Genomic DNA, 16,385 nt, shown 5'->3' on the forward strand with positions numbered 1-16,385 from the left:
ACATTATCGTACGCGTAAGCTGAATTATCGAAAAATGTTTATTATATAGTATGCTATTGAAAATATCGTACGTAACAAAAATTTGCTTGAAATTATCGACGTGTACGATAATTATCGTATGCCTGGCAACGCTGCTCCCAATCCCCCCTCATGCTCAAAAAGTGGGCTCCTTCCCCCTAAAAAAAATCAGCTCGGTATCTCATTGGTTACCTAAATCTAAATTCATAAGACCAATAAAAACGTGTCATACATAACCAACTTTTTAAGTTTAAAGATAATAAAATCTTAATGGCGATATTAAAATTGTTATTTTTTCGCTACATTTTTTTATCTTACGCTTTAGAAATTAGGAGGTACAAATTTTCTTGTAAGATTATATTTTATTGGTAAATTTAAGTTTACGTATGGAGAAAAGATCAGGAGTGGTGCTGTAAACCCTCGTGTAAACCAGTGTTAATTCTTCAACGTAATGTAAAGTGGTAGGCTTTTTTTTAGAGCAAATTTATGGTGTCGGCCAAACGCCTTAGACACCAAATAGTGGTAGGTGGGTAAGACGAGTTTTTACTGACACGTGAAGATTCCAATTATTGAAGTTAGTGCCTTTGACGTCATCACGGACGAAAACCAACCCGGTGTCGAGATCCGAGCTCCTTTTTTTTTATTCCCGTTGTAATACAGAATCGCGTCCCAATTGTTTTACAGTACGACTCCTTATTACTTTTTCTCCGCGAATCACGCTATCACGCCAGCGCGCCTAACTTTATAAAAATCTTTAAAAATTATAGTGTTGGAAATATTTTTGGTCATTTTATTATTTTTCACTTAGGTAATAGCTCCAAATTAGGGGGTTTTAAACACGTTTTATTTTTCGTAAAATATAATAAAAACTAGGAGCGGTCTCCTTTTTAAGTTTAAGTTACTTAAATCACTTACGGCGGGAAATAGTTTAGCAGCGAAATTCTTAATACTTAACACTTAACCTTTTTGTAAACGTAAAAACCTACTTACGAGGTGAGATGGTTTCGCGTCTAAATAAAACGTTATTTTTTCCCCTCTCCTAAAGCAGAAACGTAGGCCTATTTTAACTTGGCCTATTAATAAGTGAAAGACCGTTGGTACTGCTTTTTATGGGTTATTTTATTGGTTTCGCCTTTTGAACCTAACTACGTGCCTTTGGCGCAAAATTCCATTCTTGAATTAAAGGCGCAAAGCGACCAGAGGGAGGGACACCCCAAAAAAAGACGCAAAAACTCCGGCGTAAAAATTATAGCTTTGGCGCCTTCTCTTTGTACTTTAAAAGGGTATTGCCAGATGGCGCTTTTTAAACGTTGCCAGAGTACGCCGCGAGGTCTGCGGGGCTCGAAAAGGTTAGCGATCACTTTACGCCTAATTAGGATTAAATACACCGTGATTATTTTAAGAACATCGAAGCGCTTTGAAGGAAGATGTTTTTCTACAAGGGGGGTTGTAATAGTTGGAGGGGGTCTCTCTTCTGAAAGTGCAAATTCCGATCGACTATTTCTCTCTCATTTTACCGCCTAATGGCGGCTTATAGAACTCTAATGAACCCTTAAGTAATTTGCATAAGAAGCGTTAACCCCTGTAAAGCGAGGAGGAATTACAACTGCAATTTCACGGGGGGAGGGGCGCGTTTCTTTTGATATTTGTATTCTTGTAAGGGGGTCTTTCTAACAATGGGAAATATTTAATTATCCGATATGGTGCTCTCGCTGGGTGTATAACCCCATAAAATACGAGATGGCACAGTACGATTTATGGTTTGTTGTTCGTTACGTTCATATCTATCACTACAGGCTCTATTTCAGTCAAATTAATTTCGAATAATTTTTTAACTTCAATTCGCGACCGAAACGAGTCTAGGTTATTTTAGGTTTTGTGCGTAGTTTAAATTTTGCTCTTAATTATCGCCACCTACCGACCGATTTTTAAATTGAATATATGAAAGAGGTCGATTTGGGTACATTTGTTCGAATTTCATTCGTCCGAACGGTGGTACAAATGTCCGAATGATCATTGGTCCGAACGGTGGAACAAATGTCCGAATGATCATTTGTCCGAATGCCGGAAAACAGGATCGTATGTCCGAAAACGTATTTAATTTGCCCGAAAAATTTATCACAACTTTTGTTGGTGATTTAGTCGTTCAATTTATGTTAACTTTACTGGCGAATTTCATTTGTTCAAATAATCGTTTGTCCATTTTTTCGAACATTAGGAATTGGTTGTTTTTTTCATAGATATAGGAAACGTATGTAAAGGTCTAGATAAAATATTTCAAAGGGAGTGAATACGGAGGCGACAGCTAGCAGAAACGCGTAATTTCTGCAGGCTATCCTTATAAGGCGCTATCTATCGGTAAGAAAGCTCGTGCTATGGTCGCGAGAGCCATTGTTTCCTGCTTAAAAAATTATACTAAAAGTCACCAACAGATGGTGTCTAAAGACTACCGCCTGCGGAAAGGTCAAGCGCTTAGTACTAAAATGCTAAGAGAGCTCGCGCTCTTGGTCACGTGCCTTCCTCGGTGTCTGCTAGGTGTCAATTCCGTATTTTATGTTAGGCTTAGACGCCCCGAAATTTATCTAGACCTTTATATACATTTCTTATATCTATGGTTTTTTTAAATATGGTTAATATAAGAAAATAGTAACATTAACGTTAACCTAACCTAACCTAACCTAACCTAACCTAACCTAACCTAAAAAATCCACAACATTCAACGCAATTCCCACTTACTATAGCAGTAATTAAGAAAAAACAACTTGAACAAACAACGATATTTACAATGTAGTTTTTTATTCTTAATTCTTGCACTAAAAAAAATCCGGACCAAAAAAACAGCAATAAAAAATACTAATTTAGCGACAGAATTCGGACAATGAAACAAACAAGTTGTCCAATTCGAAAAATTTAAACATTTGTTATTTCGGCGGTTCGGACGAATGAAATTCGAACATTTGTTCCACCGTTCGGACGATTGAAATTCGAACAAATTTACCTACCCCAAGCGGTCTGCTCGTTCAAAATTATCTCTGCGCAAGAGCTGATAAACAGTGATAGCTCAACCGAAATTCGTCTGCTATTTCTTCACATATTTAGTTGACGGATAATAAAGCAGATGGTGCTATATTTCCTAAGCAAGAAGTCTATTTATAAAGTCAAATTTACGAATAACGACGAGGAAAAACTAATAGCGTCTGCTTTAGCCGCTACCTATCTAGGTTTCAATGGCGAACCAAAGAGGGCGTAGTGATAGTTTTCGGATGTGAATTGATTTAAATTTCCGTAAACTGAGATAATGCTTTGCGAACGAGAAAAGTATATAGAAATAATTTACGCCAAGAATGAGTTCAGGTACCAAAATTTTGGGAAGGCAAACTTTGCAAAGAAAGTTTCTTCTGCTTATAATTTTTAATGGCATTATTCCACACTGAAGATCGCCATCTAGGTTTACATTTTAGGAGTAATAAATCAACGAACCTACACTACTAACAAGGAGACTACCCGAGGTGTTACACACCGATTTTGTTCAAACTCGGGGCATTGGTAGACCTTCATGTAACTTGAAAAATCCTAAAGGGATTTTATTCAATGGGCAACGGTTTTGCCATGGCAACGAAAAATGTTTTTGACAGCTTAAACTGGAAATTTCCCCATTAAAAATAACATGGGATTTTGACCGATTCCAAGGGTCCCCCCTGTGAAACATTTTACAAAATTGAAAATAAAAATTAAAATACCAAAATTATAAAAAAAAAATTGATAATAATTGACGAAAAAAATCAAAATTGGTCATATTTTTATCAATTTTTTAAATTTGTTTTCACAGGGAAATCGGTCAAAATCCCATGCTATTTTATGTTGTCAAAAACATTTTTCGTTGCCATGGCAAAACCGTTGCCCATTGAATAAAATCCCTTTAGGATTTTTCAAGTTACATGAAGGTCTACCAATCCCCCGAGTTTGAACAAAATCGGTGTGTAACACCTTGGGTAGTCTCCTTGTAAGAAATAGTTGGATGGTACCAAAGGCTGATACTATACTCCCATATTCTTAAGTACCTGAATCATTTAAGACATTCTTTGTTAAATAATTGTTTTAAATGACGCTATACTCTTCGTGCGTAGTTAAATTTTGGTCATAAGTATCGCCGCCTACAGACTGAGTTTTAAATTGAATATATGAAAGCTGTCTGCTCGTTCAAAATTATCGCTGCGCAACAGCTGAAAGTTCAACCGAAAAACATCGAAATTCAAAAGTCGTCTGCTATTTCTTCACATATTTAGTTAACGGATAATAAGGCAGATGGTGCTATATTTAAAAGCTCGAAGCCTATCCAACCGACATGATGACTATCGCGCGGCAGCCGCAAATGTGGCGCCATCCCCAGGTTCAATGTTGAACTATTTTAATAAAGCCATCAAGATTCTAGAAAAATTAGGTTAAACGCGAAAACGTAAGTGGAGACCAACATTTAGGGGAAACTAAACTTTATTAGGGAGACAAGAGCGGTACTTCGGCCTATAGGCCTTCTGGGCGAATACAAAACTTAGGACTAACGACAAAAACATATTGACGGCTTTTAAAATTCATTTTGCGCGTGAAAATACCTCTACATGTTATGGTCAAAAAAGCACGAAAAGAAGGCTGTGTGCCCAAGACATGTATCTGTAGTGTCGCGCGCTAAAACGTCATTTCAAAATCCGTCAATTTCAAAAGTTAAAAAGTTTAAATAAAAGCGCGAGACGCGAGACTTAAATACGCGACGAAAAAGAGGCTAGAACCATAGATATATGAAATAGTATAGATCCACAATTCTACGAGGGACTGATACGGGAGTGAAAACTAGCAGACAACGCTTATTTTCTGGATGCGCTACGTTATAGCGCCATCTTTCCACCAAAAGCCAAAAAATTACATTAGAACTTCAACTCCACGTTACTCTAGGCAAAGATAATCTAGACTACGTACCCTAGATTTGAAATCATGGCGTTTCTCGATAGCGCGTTTTCTCGTGAGGCTTTTACTGAGTTCGCGCCGAAAGTCGGAAAAATCGGGCTCCATAGCCTGGGCAGGAAATAAGAAATTAAAGTTATCGGACATTTGTCCAGTGACCCCCCATCATTTTAAAAATTTTATCGGACATCGTCCAATAATTAAAAAAAAAATTATTTTGTAGAAAAAAACATTCCCAGTTTATTGAAAAAGTTATCGGACATATGCAAAATTTATCGGACAATGTCCAATGTCCTGTGCTTATTTCATGCCCTGTCCATAGCAGGGTGAGAAATAAGGAATTTCAATAGATAACCCAAGATTATATTACTCACCTTTAGTTTTCTTTCGTTTAGAAACCTTTTTAGAGCTACAGGTATGATCCATTATTGTATAAAACAATATAACGCAAAAATATCTGGTATCTTGAAAACTGCAAGTCAAAAACCACGGCGCAATTTTCACTATACCTTTACGTTTTATCTAGATGTCGGTAGCCCTGCCAGCTCCATGGAGGCAGTTTTTTCCGGCTTCCGCCGGGAACTCAGTAAGAGCCTGCGTTTACGTGCAAGGAGCATGATTTCGAATCTAGGGTACGTAGTTATATTATCTCTAGGGCTATCAACATTATTAGGCCTAATCTACCACGTTCTTTTTTACAAATTCTAATTTTGGTCACCGATAGATGGCACTATTACGTAGAGCATCCAGAAAATATGGGTTTTCTGCTAGCTGTCTCTTCCATGTTCTTCCCACGGACTAGTTTTATGTCGCGTAAGGTATCTATGCTATTATATATATCTATGGCTAGAACAGGACTGTCATAAAAGGGGGAAGTTTGCTATAAGTTTGACTAAGAATTTGGGAGAAAAAGAAGGGAAGAAACCAAATGGGAAAAAAAAAACATCAAATGCATACAAACTAACCCCTTCCCGACGACACAAAAACCACCTACGCTCGAAAGTGACGAAAATCGACCAATGACGAACGTGGCCGGGAAAAATACGAAGTCAGGATGACCACACCATAGAAATCGGAAAAAATAACTAGAACGCTCATTCGAATGGAGGGAAGCGCGCCCATTAGAAGCTGTAGCTTTGACCATGCTTTTTGTTTGGCGGATGACGAAAGTGTCGCCATCTGTTTCTAAAATAATTTTAGTGGCCTCTGGCTTACCCCCGTTGTAATCTCTTAGGTTATGCAAGGAAATATAAGTTACCTAGCTAGTGCATTTCATAAAATAAGTTGTTTATACCACGTACTATATGTAACTTGCAGCTCGTTTTCAATATTTCGTAGTAGTTCAGCTAACTTCTGAAAATATTAGGTATACTTTTGCTTATGATATGTAGATTTATTTTTTTATTAATAAAGGAAGAAAAGTTATTTATCTTGTATTTAAGACAATTTCCCTTACAACCTTATAAGAATTATACGATTAACCCAACTATTTAGAGCTCGGACAGGCTTACCCAGCTAGTAAAGATAATAATAATCAGCTAGGCTAATTTATTTAATTACTGATGTAATGTTAAAAGAGGGCAATATAATTAATATTTGACCTAGTTTTGGGTAAATATGGGTTTTTGGCGCGTTTTCAAACATATACAACTTGTTTTAGAACAATTGGTTGGTTTTTGAGCAGTATTCGTGCGTCAACAAGAATGAGGTGTATACGATAATTGCATTAGCGATACCACAACAAAACTTTGTCTGCTTTTTTATATAGAAATGTATAATGATTGTGATGAAAATTGGAAAGACTAATTTTTGCAACATAATAATGATGAGGAGCTTAAACTTTCTACCCATATTCTCAGATATGGGTAGTCTAACAAATGTAGAATGCATCAAATTAGTTGAAAGTTGTAGGAAGAAAATATTAAAAAAACCCCATCTCGAGAAATTGAAAGAAATATTGGAAATCTAGAGAAATAAACTTCTGGAAATCTAGAAATATCGGAAATATTTGGTAATTTGGTAATGAGAAATATGGTGTACAATTTTTTTCGAAGTGGCTACCCCCTCGCTGTGTTGTTAATAGCAAAAATTAAATGAAAGGAACATTCGACGAGTAGCTAGAGAGGCCCAAAATAATTTAGAGGTACATTGCGAATGAATAAGAGGTCCGAGCCTGAAATAAGTTTAATTTCCTTAAAGGCCCTATAAATCTTGTCGACGCTTAAAAATATTGATCCAAACGCGTTTTCACTCGCATTTACTAACGTAACCTGGGAATCATTCTGGTAACACTTTCTAGTAGCTTGTCTGCAGTAGCTATAGCATAAAGGTTTTATTGATGCCGTCAAAAGACACCCTTTGGAAACAGGGCGGCTCTACAGCATAGTGTTTCATCTATGAATATTAAGTTTATAGCGGCTTTAAATGAGCTACAAAAAATCAAAATTGAATTTGGCGCGAGATAATTTCATTGTTTGACTCTGCTAGTTACGTCATTGCTTAAAAATCCTGTGTCAAATAGTAGACACGTTAAACTTTAGCCATTGAGTTGGGAATATAGTACTTTTAGAGCCTTAATTTATTCTACTGTGGCTGGGGACTGGGGTCTTGAGGAACACTTTCTTGAAATCATGTACGAACCGAAACAGTTATCATTAGTCGGTAGCGTCACCTATCTTTCAAAGAAAATATAAAGGGTTTAAAGGTTTAAGGTTTTTATTTGCCGTAAGAGAACTTACACTCTTTTGAAACACAGTGGCTCCGAAAAGGGAGCTCAGCAGCGCGTTAAAAATATATTCAGATAATCATTAATGGCAGCACTTTCAGAAACAAAAACAGAGATTATCTGAACAAGTTAAAGGGGCTCCAAAGTTCGGTGGCAAAAAAAAAAGAAAAATGAGCATGCTTTTCCTTCCCCCCAACACCTCACTCGCCTTACCAGAGGCGGGCAGAGTTAACCGTAAATTTCGCACTTCACTGACTTTACACACATTTTGCCACCGAACTTTGGAGCCCCTTTAAACAGGAAAAATAAAACTAAAAGGATATAGAATCCATATACAGTGGCGGCCTAAGGGGGGGGGGGCGGTCCGCCCCGGGTACCAGGGCAGCAGGGGGTGCCATCGGAGAAGCTCGAGGGGGGGGGGGTGCAAATCAGAACGATTAAACTTGAAGAAGACGGACCCGTGAAAACCTCTGCACGGTCCTGGGGGTGTCACAAAACACTGCCGCCGCCCCGGGGACCCAGCCTTCTTAAGCCGCCACTGTCCATATACAAATGGAATAAATGAAAATACAAATTGTATACAAAAATACAGATAGATACAAAAAATATAACTATAAATGGCACCGAAAATAGGCGAGAGAATTGAGGGGAACTGACTACTGATAGAGAGACTAATTAAGGCAAGTTGCTTCGCCGCCACTCCAGTTTGAGTTTTGGCCAGAGTGTAAGGATGGAGGCGACCATTTCAAAATTCCCAGGGGAGCCGGTAAGACCAAGTAGTAGTTCTAAAGGGTCGTCACGATGGACCAAACGCCAGTTGACCTGTTTTGTGCCGAGGGAACGCAGAGGGCAGACGAGTAGTACATGAAGAGTGTCCTCCCTAGCTGCTCCACAGAGTTTTCACTCAGCGGAGCCTCTGCGTGCTTGGAATAGTAACCCACTACTGAAACTACCGGTATAACAATCCTCCGTCTGGGGAAGTCGTTTGAGGGTATATATGCCTAAACTACGCTTGTGCCCTACCTGACTCCGCCAAAACTGGGCAGCAGAAACCGTTATTTCGGAATTTACACAATTCAACCACTGCCTATAGTCGCATTACCACGTTTAGTACCGATCCCATACTCGCGGTCTAGCCGGGCGATGCGTGTGGTCCACGCTACCTCGTAGCCATTAGATATAATGAAGTCATAGACCTGCTTCACAATACGTGAGTGATCGATAAATTTCAACCGTCCCAGGAACCTTACCTTGCTAGGATATTCCCGGAGGTCCATAGTGGACCAACCCATCTCACCCTGTATGGCTGGGGTGGCCGCAAAAGGGCCAGTGTGAAGCAGCGCTTTCCCAACATCACGTTGATTGCGATCGAGACAGTCAGCTGCAGACCACCTCGTTCCCATAGGTGAGGGAGGGAACCACCACAGCCTTCCACAACGTACGGCCGACGGTATATTTGTTATAGGAGTGTGACGCCATATTGGTGACTGCCCACCTCAGTTTATTTGCCTTAGCCTTCATAAGTTTTTCCATACCATGAAGATAATCCGCCTGATTTGTAATAAAAATACCGAGGTAAGTATAGCTATTGACGACCGACCAGAGCAAACGAGTCGACGGCGTAAGTACTGGACTGTGAACTCTAAACTATAAGTCAACCCCTGCCTCGCAGCGAAAGTAGCGCAAACATTCAAAAGGCGTTGTAAATCAGTTGCAGTGTTAGCCATAAGGACCACGTCATCGGCATAGAACAGACACGAAATCCGTAAGATTCTAGGCGGACCAGACCGACTCGGAAGAGATGCCCCCGCAGTTAAAGCTTCAATATTATTTGCCAATTCATCGATATAGACAACGAACAGCAATGCCGACAGCGGACAACCCTGACGGAGGCCCAAATTGCTCTGAACGGGGAGAGTAGTGAAACCAGAGAGGTTAAATTGGTACCGGCAGTTACAGTATAAAGCGGAAAGTTGACCTATAAAGGGTTCTAGTACGCCTTTACCCCGAAGACTAACCCATAGTTTGTCTCGATTGACACTATCATAAGCGGTTTTAATTTTACGGTCAGTCCTAAAACCACATTGAGCTTCGCTGAGAAGCCCGTGAAATTCAAGATACCCACCTAACCTATCCTTGAGAATCATAGCGTACAATTAACTTATACAGAACCGATGCTACGGCGATGGGACGATAAGAGGCCAAATCAGTGATCTCATTACCTTTCCCTTTATAAATCAAAGTAACTCAAGTAGTGGACCAGTAACTAGGGGTGGAATTACCTAATCTAATTTAATTAAAGACGTGTAGGAGTGCCAGTTTCACTTGAGGACCAAGAACTATCAGACATTCCCCGTAGATATCATCTAACCCAACTGATTTGCCCCCCTTAAGTTTCCTAAGGGACGACTCCAATTCTGCCATAGTGAATGTGAGAAGCAGACTAGAGTTAACATTGTTGGGCGAAGCGGGAGGGGCTTCGGTAGGGGGAGGAGGGGTGGCAAGGGATGGATTCCGCCGGGGCTGAGGGAGACAATAATTCTTCTTCTAGATCTCTGATATGTTCCTCAATTCTCCGACCTATCTCATGCTGACAGAACAAATGTTAACCATCTTTCGTGCGAATCCCTTTGAACTGGGTGGCTAGCTTTTTGCCTTCCTTTCGGAGTTTCTTAATATGTTTCCAGAACTTCTTACCGCGAATCCTTGCCAGCATCTTGAATATTTTTCTCAATTTTTTTGTTAACAGCTTTCGTTTTTCCGTTGATAAGGGGTTTAACCAGCAGCTTGGATTGTTGGTATGTGACCCACTTGTCCTTAATATCGTCTGCAACTTGGTGGGTGCGAAGGGCCTCACGATGATCCTTGTTGGCGGCCTTACGATCAGAAATAGCCCGCGCAATATCTTTATCCCACCATTAACTGAGGAATGGGACGTTTTTCGCCTAGGCAGGGTTTTGAGCATAGAGTTATGAAGGGTTTCACAAAAGTAGTCGTATGTCATTTAATATAATTTTTTTAAATGTCGTCTGCTTATACTCGTTTCACGCTAGTGGTATATAGCGCCACTGTCTTAAATTATTCTCACCGCTAACTTGCGGTAGATGACGCCACCGACTAATGACAACTGTTTTGCTTCGTACCGTCGTACGTGATTTCAAGAAGGTGCCTCAGCTGCTATAGAAGTACTATATTCCCAAGTTCCCAACCAACGCGTTTAGCCTTTTGTAACAGTATAACGTAAATTTTTACCTAATTACCTTAACGCGTAATTTTTTTTTTAAATATTTCTATTTATTAATACGAGATGTCGGATACTAAAAACAGCAACATGAATTATAATACATTATTGGGAGAGGTAGTTAATTTGATGCATCTCATTACAATAACCCTACTGATTAAACATAAGCTCATAGCAAGTAACTACTTATTTTCAGTACAACATACTAAAATGTAAATTGGAAAGTAAAAGCGAAGCTGTCTCAATCATGAGCAAAGAACTTAATCAATGTCGGAGCGAACGGGATCAATTTAAGCTTATGGCTGATCAGTTACGAGAAAGATATAGCGCTTTGAAGAAAAGAGTGGATGGCTGGGTTAGAAACACATTTAGCTTTCGTAAATCCATTTAAAGAACTAACGTATTTTCTAATCTTAGGGTCCCTCACTCATGGGGGTTTACGATGTTAAGGGTTTGAAAGGGGAACAAGAGCAAAATCTAGCTATACTACTTTGTGAACTCAAAGAGAAGAACAAGGTGCTTCAGTTAGAAGTTGATGATTATAAACAAAAGTTAATCGACTCACAAGGGGATGTCAAACTTCTTAGAAATCAGCTAGTTCGTAAAAGTTCTGTTTCTTTGGAAAATGAATCTCTATCATTCGCTTGTTCACCTAAAAATCAAAGGGTTGATTTAGTAAATCAACTAGAAACTGTTAAGAATAAGGTTGTTAACTTAATATTATGTCTTTAACATAATATATGTTATATAAAACTTATTATATTTCTAGTATGTTTTATTAGAACGTGACCTACAATCGCTATTAGATGAGAAAGAAGAATTGGTTACGGCACGAGATGCTTATAAGCACAAAGTTGATAGACTTAATCAACAATTTAACAGCATGCTCAGGGGAGAACAAAGAGTTGTTGATATTGATTCTATTCTGATGGAAAATCGTTACCTGAGGGATCGATTAAAGCAACTGGAAGAAGAAATTGCGATGTTGATGACAACCATTGCCAAATATAAGGTATAAAAAACCTTCTGTGTTTTTCACAAGTAATCTTTATAGTATTTTTTAATAAGACCTTGTTAGAGAAAAAACGGGGAAATAGGGGAAATTTAAGAATAACAACGCCATCAGGGTCTTTGTTTCTGTCAAGTAAACAAAGTATGTTTTCCCAAAACCAAATTAATATTTCCCATCCATATTCTTGACTAACCAATTCATCGCTATCCACTAACAGTTCAGCATATTTTAAAAAATAACCCTATGCTGGAACTTCCTAACACCGCTTCTACCGCTCCTGATCTTCGTAACTTGATTATGGTTTTATTTGAAACACTTGGTGATAAAAGCCTAGTTCTAATGCACCAAAGAAAAACTAACAAGTAGATCTAAACCTACATTGTTTTTAAATATTAGCATATCATTTATTCTTAATTAATTTTTCATAGAATTTTGGGCAACAGAATCAACGAACTGGAGAACAAAATTAAAATTCTAGAGCAAAATAATGACCTTGGCCTCAGAGAGCGAGGTATATGGTATATGTTAGAATGGGATTACTTCAATATTTACCTGCTATTTCTTTCACAGCTAAAACCTACGACGCCCAATTTCCCATACCTGAATCGTCAGTTGAAGAAAGTGACAGTTGCCCAATTAGTTTGACAGATAAGGAAAAAGATGATGATAAAAGTTGTACCTTAAATGATGAAGTCGACCATGATGATTTAGATTTACTTCCCACGAAAGAAAGAAAATTAAGTGGAATTGGTAAATAAAAGCAAATTCGCAATTCTAGACTCAATCTTATTGTCTTGTTAAAATTTTAGACATAAGATCTCGTAGTACCAGTTTGGGTAGCTTCAGCGAGTCTGAACTCGGAAGTGAATTGGGGACCCCACTGCCAGCTCAATCCCCATTGCATCAACTTCGCGAAAATACTGCAAAAATCTTCTCAGACATGTCTTCTCCAGGTAGGAAAGCAAGTGGCAGTTTCTATCGGACATCACTATCTTCGGAGGACGACGATTTGCCTCCCCAACTTCAGAAATTACTTATGGCTGCTCTGTTGGATTTGGAGAATCAAAGCAAAGTTGATAATAACTTGGATAAAGCTTCGCCTAAGGATTCTAATTTGCAAGGTGGAAGTGAAATTGCAGAACCAGTTGATTGTTAATTTAACCATTGTTAAAGTTATTACATGGATAGTTTCCATATCACTATTTGAAGTTACTAAAAAATTGTCACTGACAAGCATTAATTTAAAACTTTTCATTTGTTTAAGTGAAGTTCTAGTCATTTTAGAGTTTTCAGAGTTAAATAAACATTATTATATTAAGTTACTAAATAATTATGTTGCTAACAAAGGATTAATTTAAAACTTTTTCATGTATTTAAATGGAGTTAGTGACTTAGTCATTTTATAAGAAATAAAACAAATAATGCTACATTTTAACTTGGTTTAAAGCAATGTATTGTGTTTGTGAATAAAACCATTTTATTATGTTCATTTTATTTGTTACTAATACATTTAAGACTTAAATTTTTGGTGGCCAATCAATTTCAACTCTCTGAAAAGCAATGAAAATATTAAGTATATTATAACTTAAGGGTTAGAAAAGTGACAAACCTCAACATCTAACGCCATTATATCAGCTTTGGACTCTAATAATGTTCCTAAATTTGGGACTGTCCTTCCCAGATCTCCATGTACAAATTCTTTAACATATGTTCCAGCTTGTGTAACAATGACTAATTTAAAAACGTGATCATTGATGATGGAACCAGATAAGGAATGAATGGTTTTAGGGCGAACTGCCACATTCCTCCTGGGGTGTGAAAAATCTTAAAAATTAGAAGCAAATATCTTTAGGTGTTACTTATAAATGTTACCTATGTAAAACTCTAATTGGTGTTTTTTGTTGGATGACTAAGTCCTTTATTTCAGATAACTTCTTCATGTCATCTTCATTAACGGTTCTATTGCAGCAACAAAGAGCACTGTAAGTCTTTTTCTTCATTTCTTCACCTTGCTTTAAAAGCTGAAGCTCGTCTCTAAAGAGTAAACATTATTTTAGGATTTAACTACAGTAGTTCTATAACAGAAATTGTAAAAAGAATTACTTTCTAATAAGTTGCAAGTCTCGGACTTCTATATCTTTGGTCCCCGAATTAATTTCCTTAAATTGAAAGCAGTTACAGATGTATTCCCTTTATATTTTTATTATAATTATAGTATAATGGTAATTCATATACATTTTGGATCACCATAAATTCATCTTTTGTGAGAGTAATACGTCTTGAATTGAATAACTCCAAAACAAATGGTCGACCTTCACCCAGCATTCTAACATCTACATCTTCACGACCCGATGAACTAAACACTATTTCTGTAAAGTGTAAACAAATTCTGTATTACACTTCAGCCCAATTTGAAAAATATGATCAAACAGATTTACTATCACAAATTATGTTGCTTTTAATAGCACCAACAATTAATTCTTCAACAGAATTTTCCATTCGTTTCTCTCCTTCAACGAACCAAGGAGTTTGGCACAATTTGCGCGAATATTTGTTATACCTACCTAAAAGAATGCAATTAGATTTACATATTTCAAATAAATAAATTTTAATTACCAGCTAAGTAGATTTGTTCCCTGTGACAAATTATTTTTTCAAATTTGACCCCCCCATCTGGTACTGAAGGGGGAACTTCGTAGACACTTAAAATTTAAGATTGCTTTAACATTCTAACAAATACAGTTAAAACTTATAAATTTACCATTTTAACTTGTCCCATTTTACGGAATCCAAGGCATTTAGAACAGCTGCTCGACTGTATATTTCATTCACAGACTATTTAATGATTTTCACAATATTAAATAACTAATAGAACTGTAATACCTAAGATTGTTAATGAAACCTTTTTCTTTCGGTTGAGATTGCGGAATTCATGAGGAGCGAGCTCAGTTCTGGAATAGAAATAAACCGGTATTTTTACATAAAGAAAAATGACTAAATTACTTAAACTTACAATTTTTTACATTCATTCTCAAAATTCTCTACAGAATACAATACTGAAATGGAGTATGTACTAAACGGTGTAAAATGAGCGCCATATGTACGCCCAATCTGTGGGCCAAAGACATATTTCCATACATCACGAACTGATGCTATTGCTTTAGCTACTTTAGATGTATAGATAGAATCAAACTTTTCCATTAAGTGATTTACCAGCAAATGCTAAAAAAAAGTAAAATTTTTTACTACCAGAAGCATATAATATATCACTTAAAGAGAATCCATAACAGTATACCATGTTTCAAATAAGAAATATATTGGGAGAAGTACATAATAATGACTTAAAGCTAGTAAAGGAGGAAAATATGTTTTATAAATAAGAAAATGTCGTTAGGTAGGGTAATTTTAACTTTTCGTCCCTAATAGATGTGGTTAATTTTGAGTCTTGTATGCTTTCATGGGAAATTCGCACCGCTTGAAAACTACCAACTGTGAAGGTTACGGCTGTGCAAGTACTAAAAAATTGAGTACTCTGCTTTTTTTGAGTAATTGGAGAATACTCGTTGATTACAGAGTACCAAAAAATTGCAAATTCAGGTACCCAATTACTCTAAAAAGTTGCTCTCTAAACTAGTTGAGTATTTGTTTTTTCTATCCTCGTTGCTTCAAAGTTTAAAGAGGGTTTTTACAACTTTTTGGGGGGAAATAAACGGTACCTACAAAGTTGTGGAAACTGTGGTTCATTTAAATTAAAGGAATATTTTCAGCATTGAAAATTACTTTATACTCCTTTTAAATTTAATTTCATAATTACTTGAATAAAACCAGCTCCAAATCAAGTACTCGATAACCCGACTCGTTAAAAATATTACTCGAGGTATTTTTTACAGATACTCGACTCGAAAGTTTCCCCTTAATCAAGTACCGATTACTCGATGAAAAAAAAATTTCATACTCCATAATCGACTCGATTGCCTAAAACCACTAATCGCACAGTGAAGGTACATGTTTCACATTTTTGATCTAACAGGGTTCGCACAAAATTTTCGCATTTCAAATTCCTGACTTATCCCAGTTGTCCCTGATGAATTTAGGGCAATATCCCGGACCTTTTTGGTAATATTCCTGGTAATTTTTGCGTTTTCATAAGTAAAAGAACCAAGTGAATTTTTTTTAAATATCACAAAATTAATTATATTTTATAACAACATAATGAGATCATATCTCTCTTCTCTCGGGAAAAGGTACCAGGCATGAGTGTGCAAGAGTAGATACTTCATTTTTCGTCAATTATGTTAGGAATATTCTCTGCGATGCAAAGTTTGTTGACTTAATAAAATTATGGATTTTTTACGATATTATTTAAATCCCTGACTTTTTTCCAAAATTTACAAATCCCTGACTTATCCAGGTTCCGTATGAACCGTGCCTCA

The 16,385-nt window shown here is 37.1% G+C and overlaps 2 protein-coding genes across 3 annotated transcripts in view; one reads left to right on the forward strand and one right to left on the reverse strand.

The window, feature by feature from the left end:
- The first annotated feature begins 10,867 nt into the window (after positions 1–10,867).
- Positions 10,868–13,253, forward strand: LOC149948628 (coiled-coil domain-containing protein 149). The gene is made up of 9 exons (XM_090172304.1): positions 10,868–11,057; positions 11,137–11,295; positions 11,358–11,645; positions 11,710–11,952; positions 12,009–12,093; positions 12,170–12,314; positions 12,381–12,463; positions 12,523–12,702; positions 12,762–13,253. The coding sequence occupies exons 1-9, from the start codon at positions 11,007–11,009 to the stop codon at positions 13,106–13,108; spliced, it is 1,581 nt and encodes a 526-aa protein (XP_090028430.1). The 5' UTR covers positions 10,868–11,006; the 3' UTR covers positions 13,109–13,253.
- Positions 13,254–13,391: 138 nt separating this feature from the next.
- The window catches only part of Pus10 (Pseudouridine synthase 10), a 29,531-nt gene continuing 26,537 nt past the window's right edge, over positions 13,392–16,385 (reverse strand). For both annotated transcript variants that reach the window (XM_090172308.1, XM_090172309.1), the window contains exons 5-14: positions 14,966–15,174; positions 14,855–14,903; positions 14,714–14,787; positions 14,569–14,654; positions 14,391–14,516; positions 14,188–14,321; positions 14,056–14,111; positions 13,825–13,986; positions 13,562–13,760; positions 13,392–13,502 (exon numbers count right to left, since the gene is read on the reverse strand). In XM_090172308.1, coding sequence (XP_090028434.1) covers positions 13,470–13,502; positions 13,562–13,760; positions 13,825–13,986; positions 14,056–14,111; positions 14,188–14,321; positions 14,391–14,516; positions 14,569–14,654; positions 14,714–14,787; positions 14,855–14,903; positions 14,966–15,174 — 1,128 coding nt within the window. In that variant the 3' untranslated portion in view covers positions 13,392–13,469. The remainder of the gene's footprint in view (positions 13,503–13,561; positions 13,761–13,824; positions 13,987–14,055; positions 14,112–14,187; positions 14,322–14,390; positions 14,517–14,568; positions 14,655–14,713; positions 14,788–14,854; positions 14,904–14,965; positions 15,175–16,385) is intronic.

Source organism: Leiobunum rupestre, chromosome 4, assembly GCF_980474605.1.
Source record: "Leiobunum rupestre chromosome 4, qqLeiRupe1.1.hap1, whole genome shotgun sequence".
In the NCBI taxonomy this organism is placed as follows: Eukaryota; Metazoa; Arthropoda; class Arachnida; order Opiliones; family Sclerosomatidae; genus Leiobunum; species Leiobunum rupestre.

Bases quoted from the DNA above. Each gene is read 5' to 3' on its own strand.
- LOC149948628 (XM_090172304.1), top strand. From the start codon at position 11,007: ATGTCGGATACTAAAAACAGCAACATGAATTATAATACATTATTGGGA. The intron at 11,058-11,136 runs GTAGTTAATTTG...ACTTATTTTCAG, and splicing joins ATAATACATTATTGGGAGAG to TACAACATACTAAAATGTAA. The intron at 12,094-12,169 runs GTATGTTTTCCC...ATCCACTAACAG, and splicing joins GTTTCTGTCAAGTAAACAAA to TTCAGCATATTTTAAAAAAT.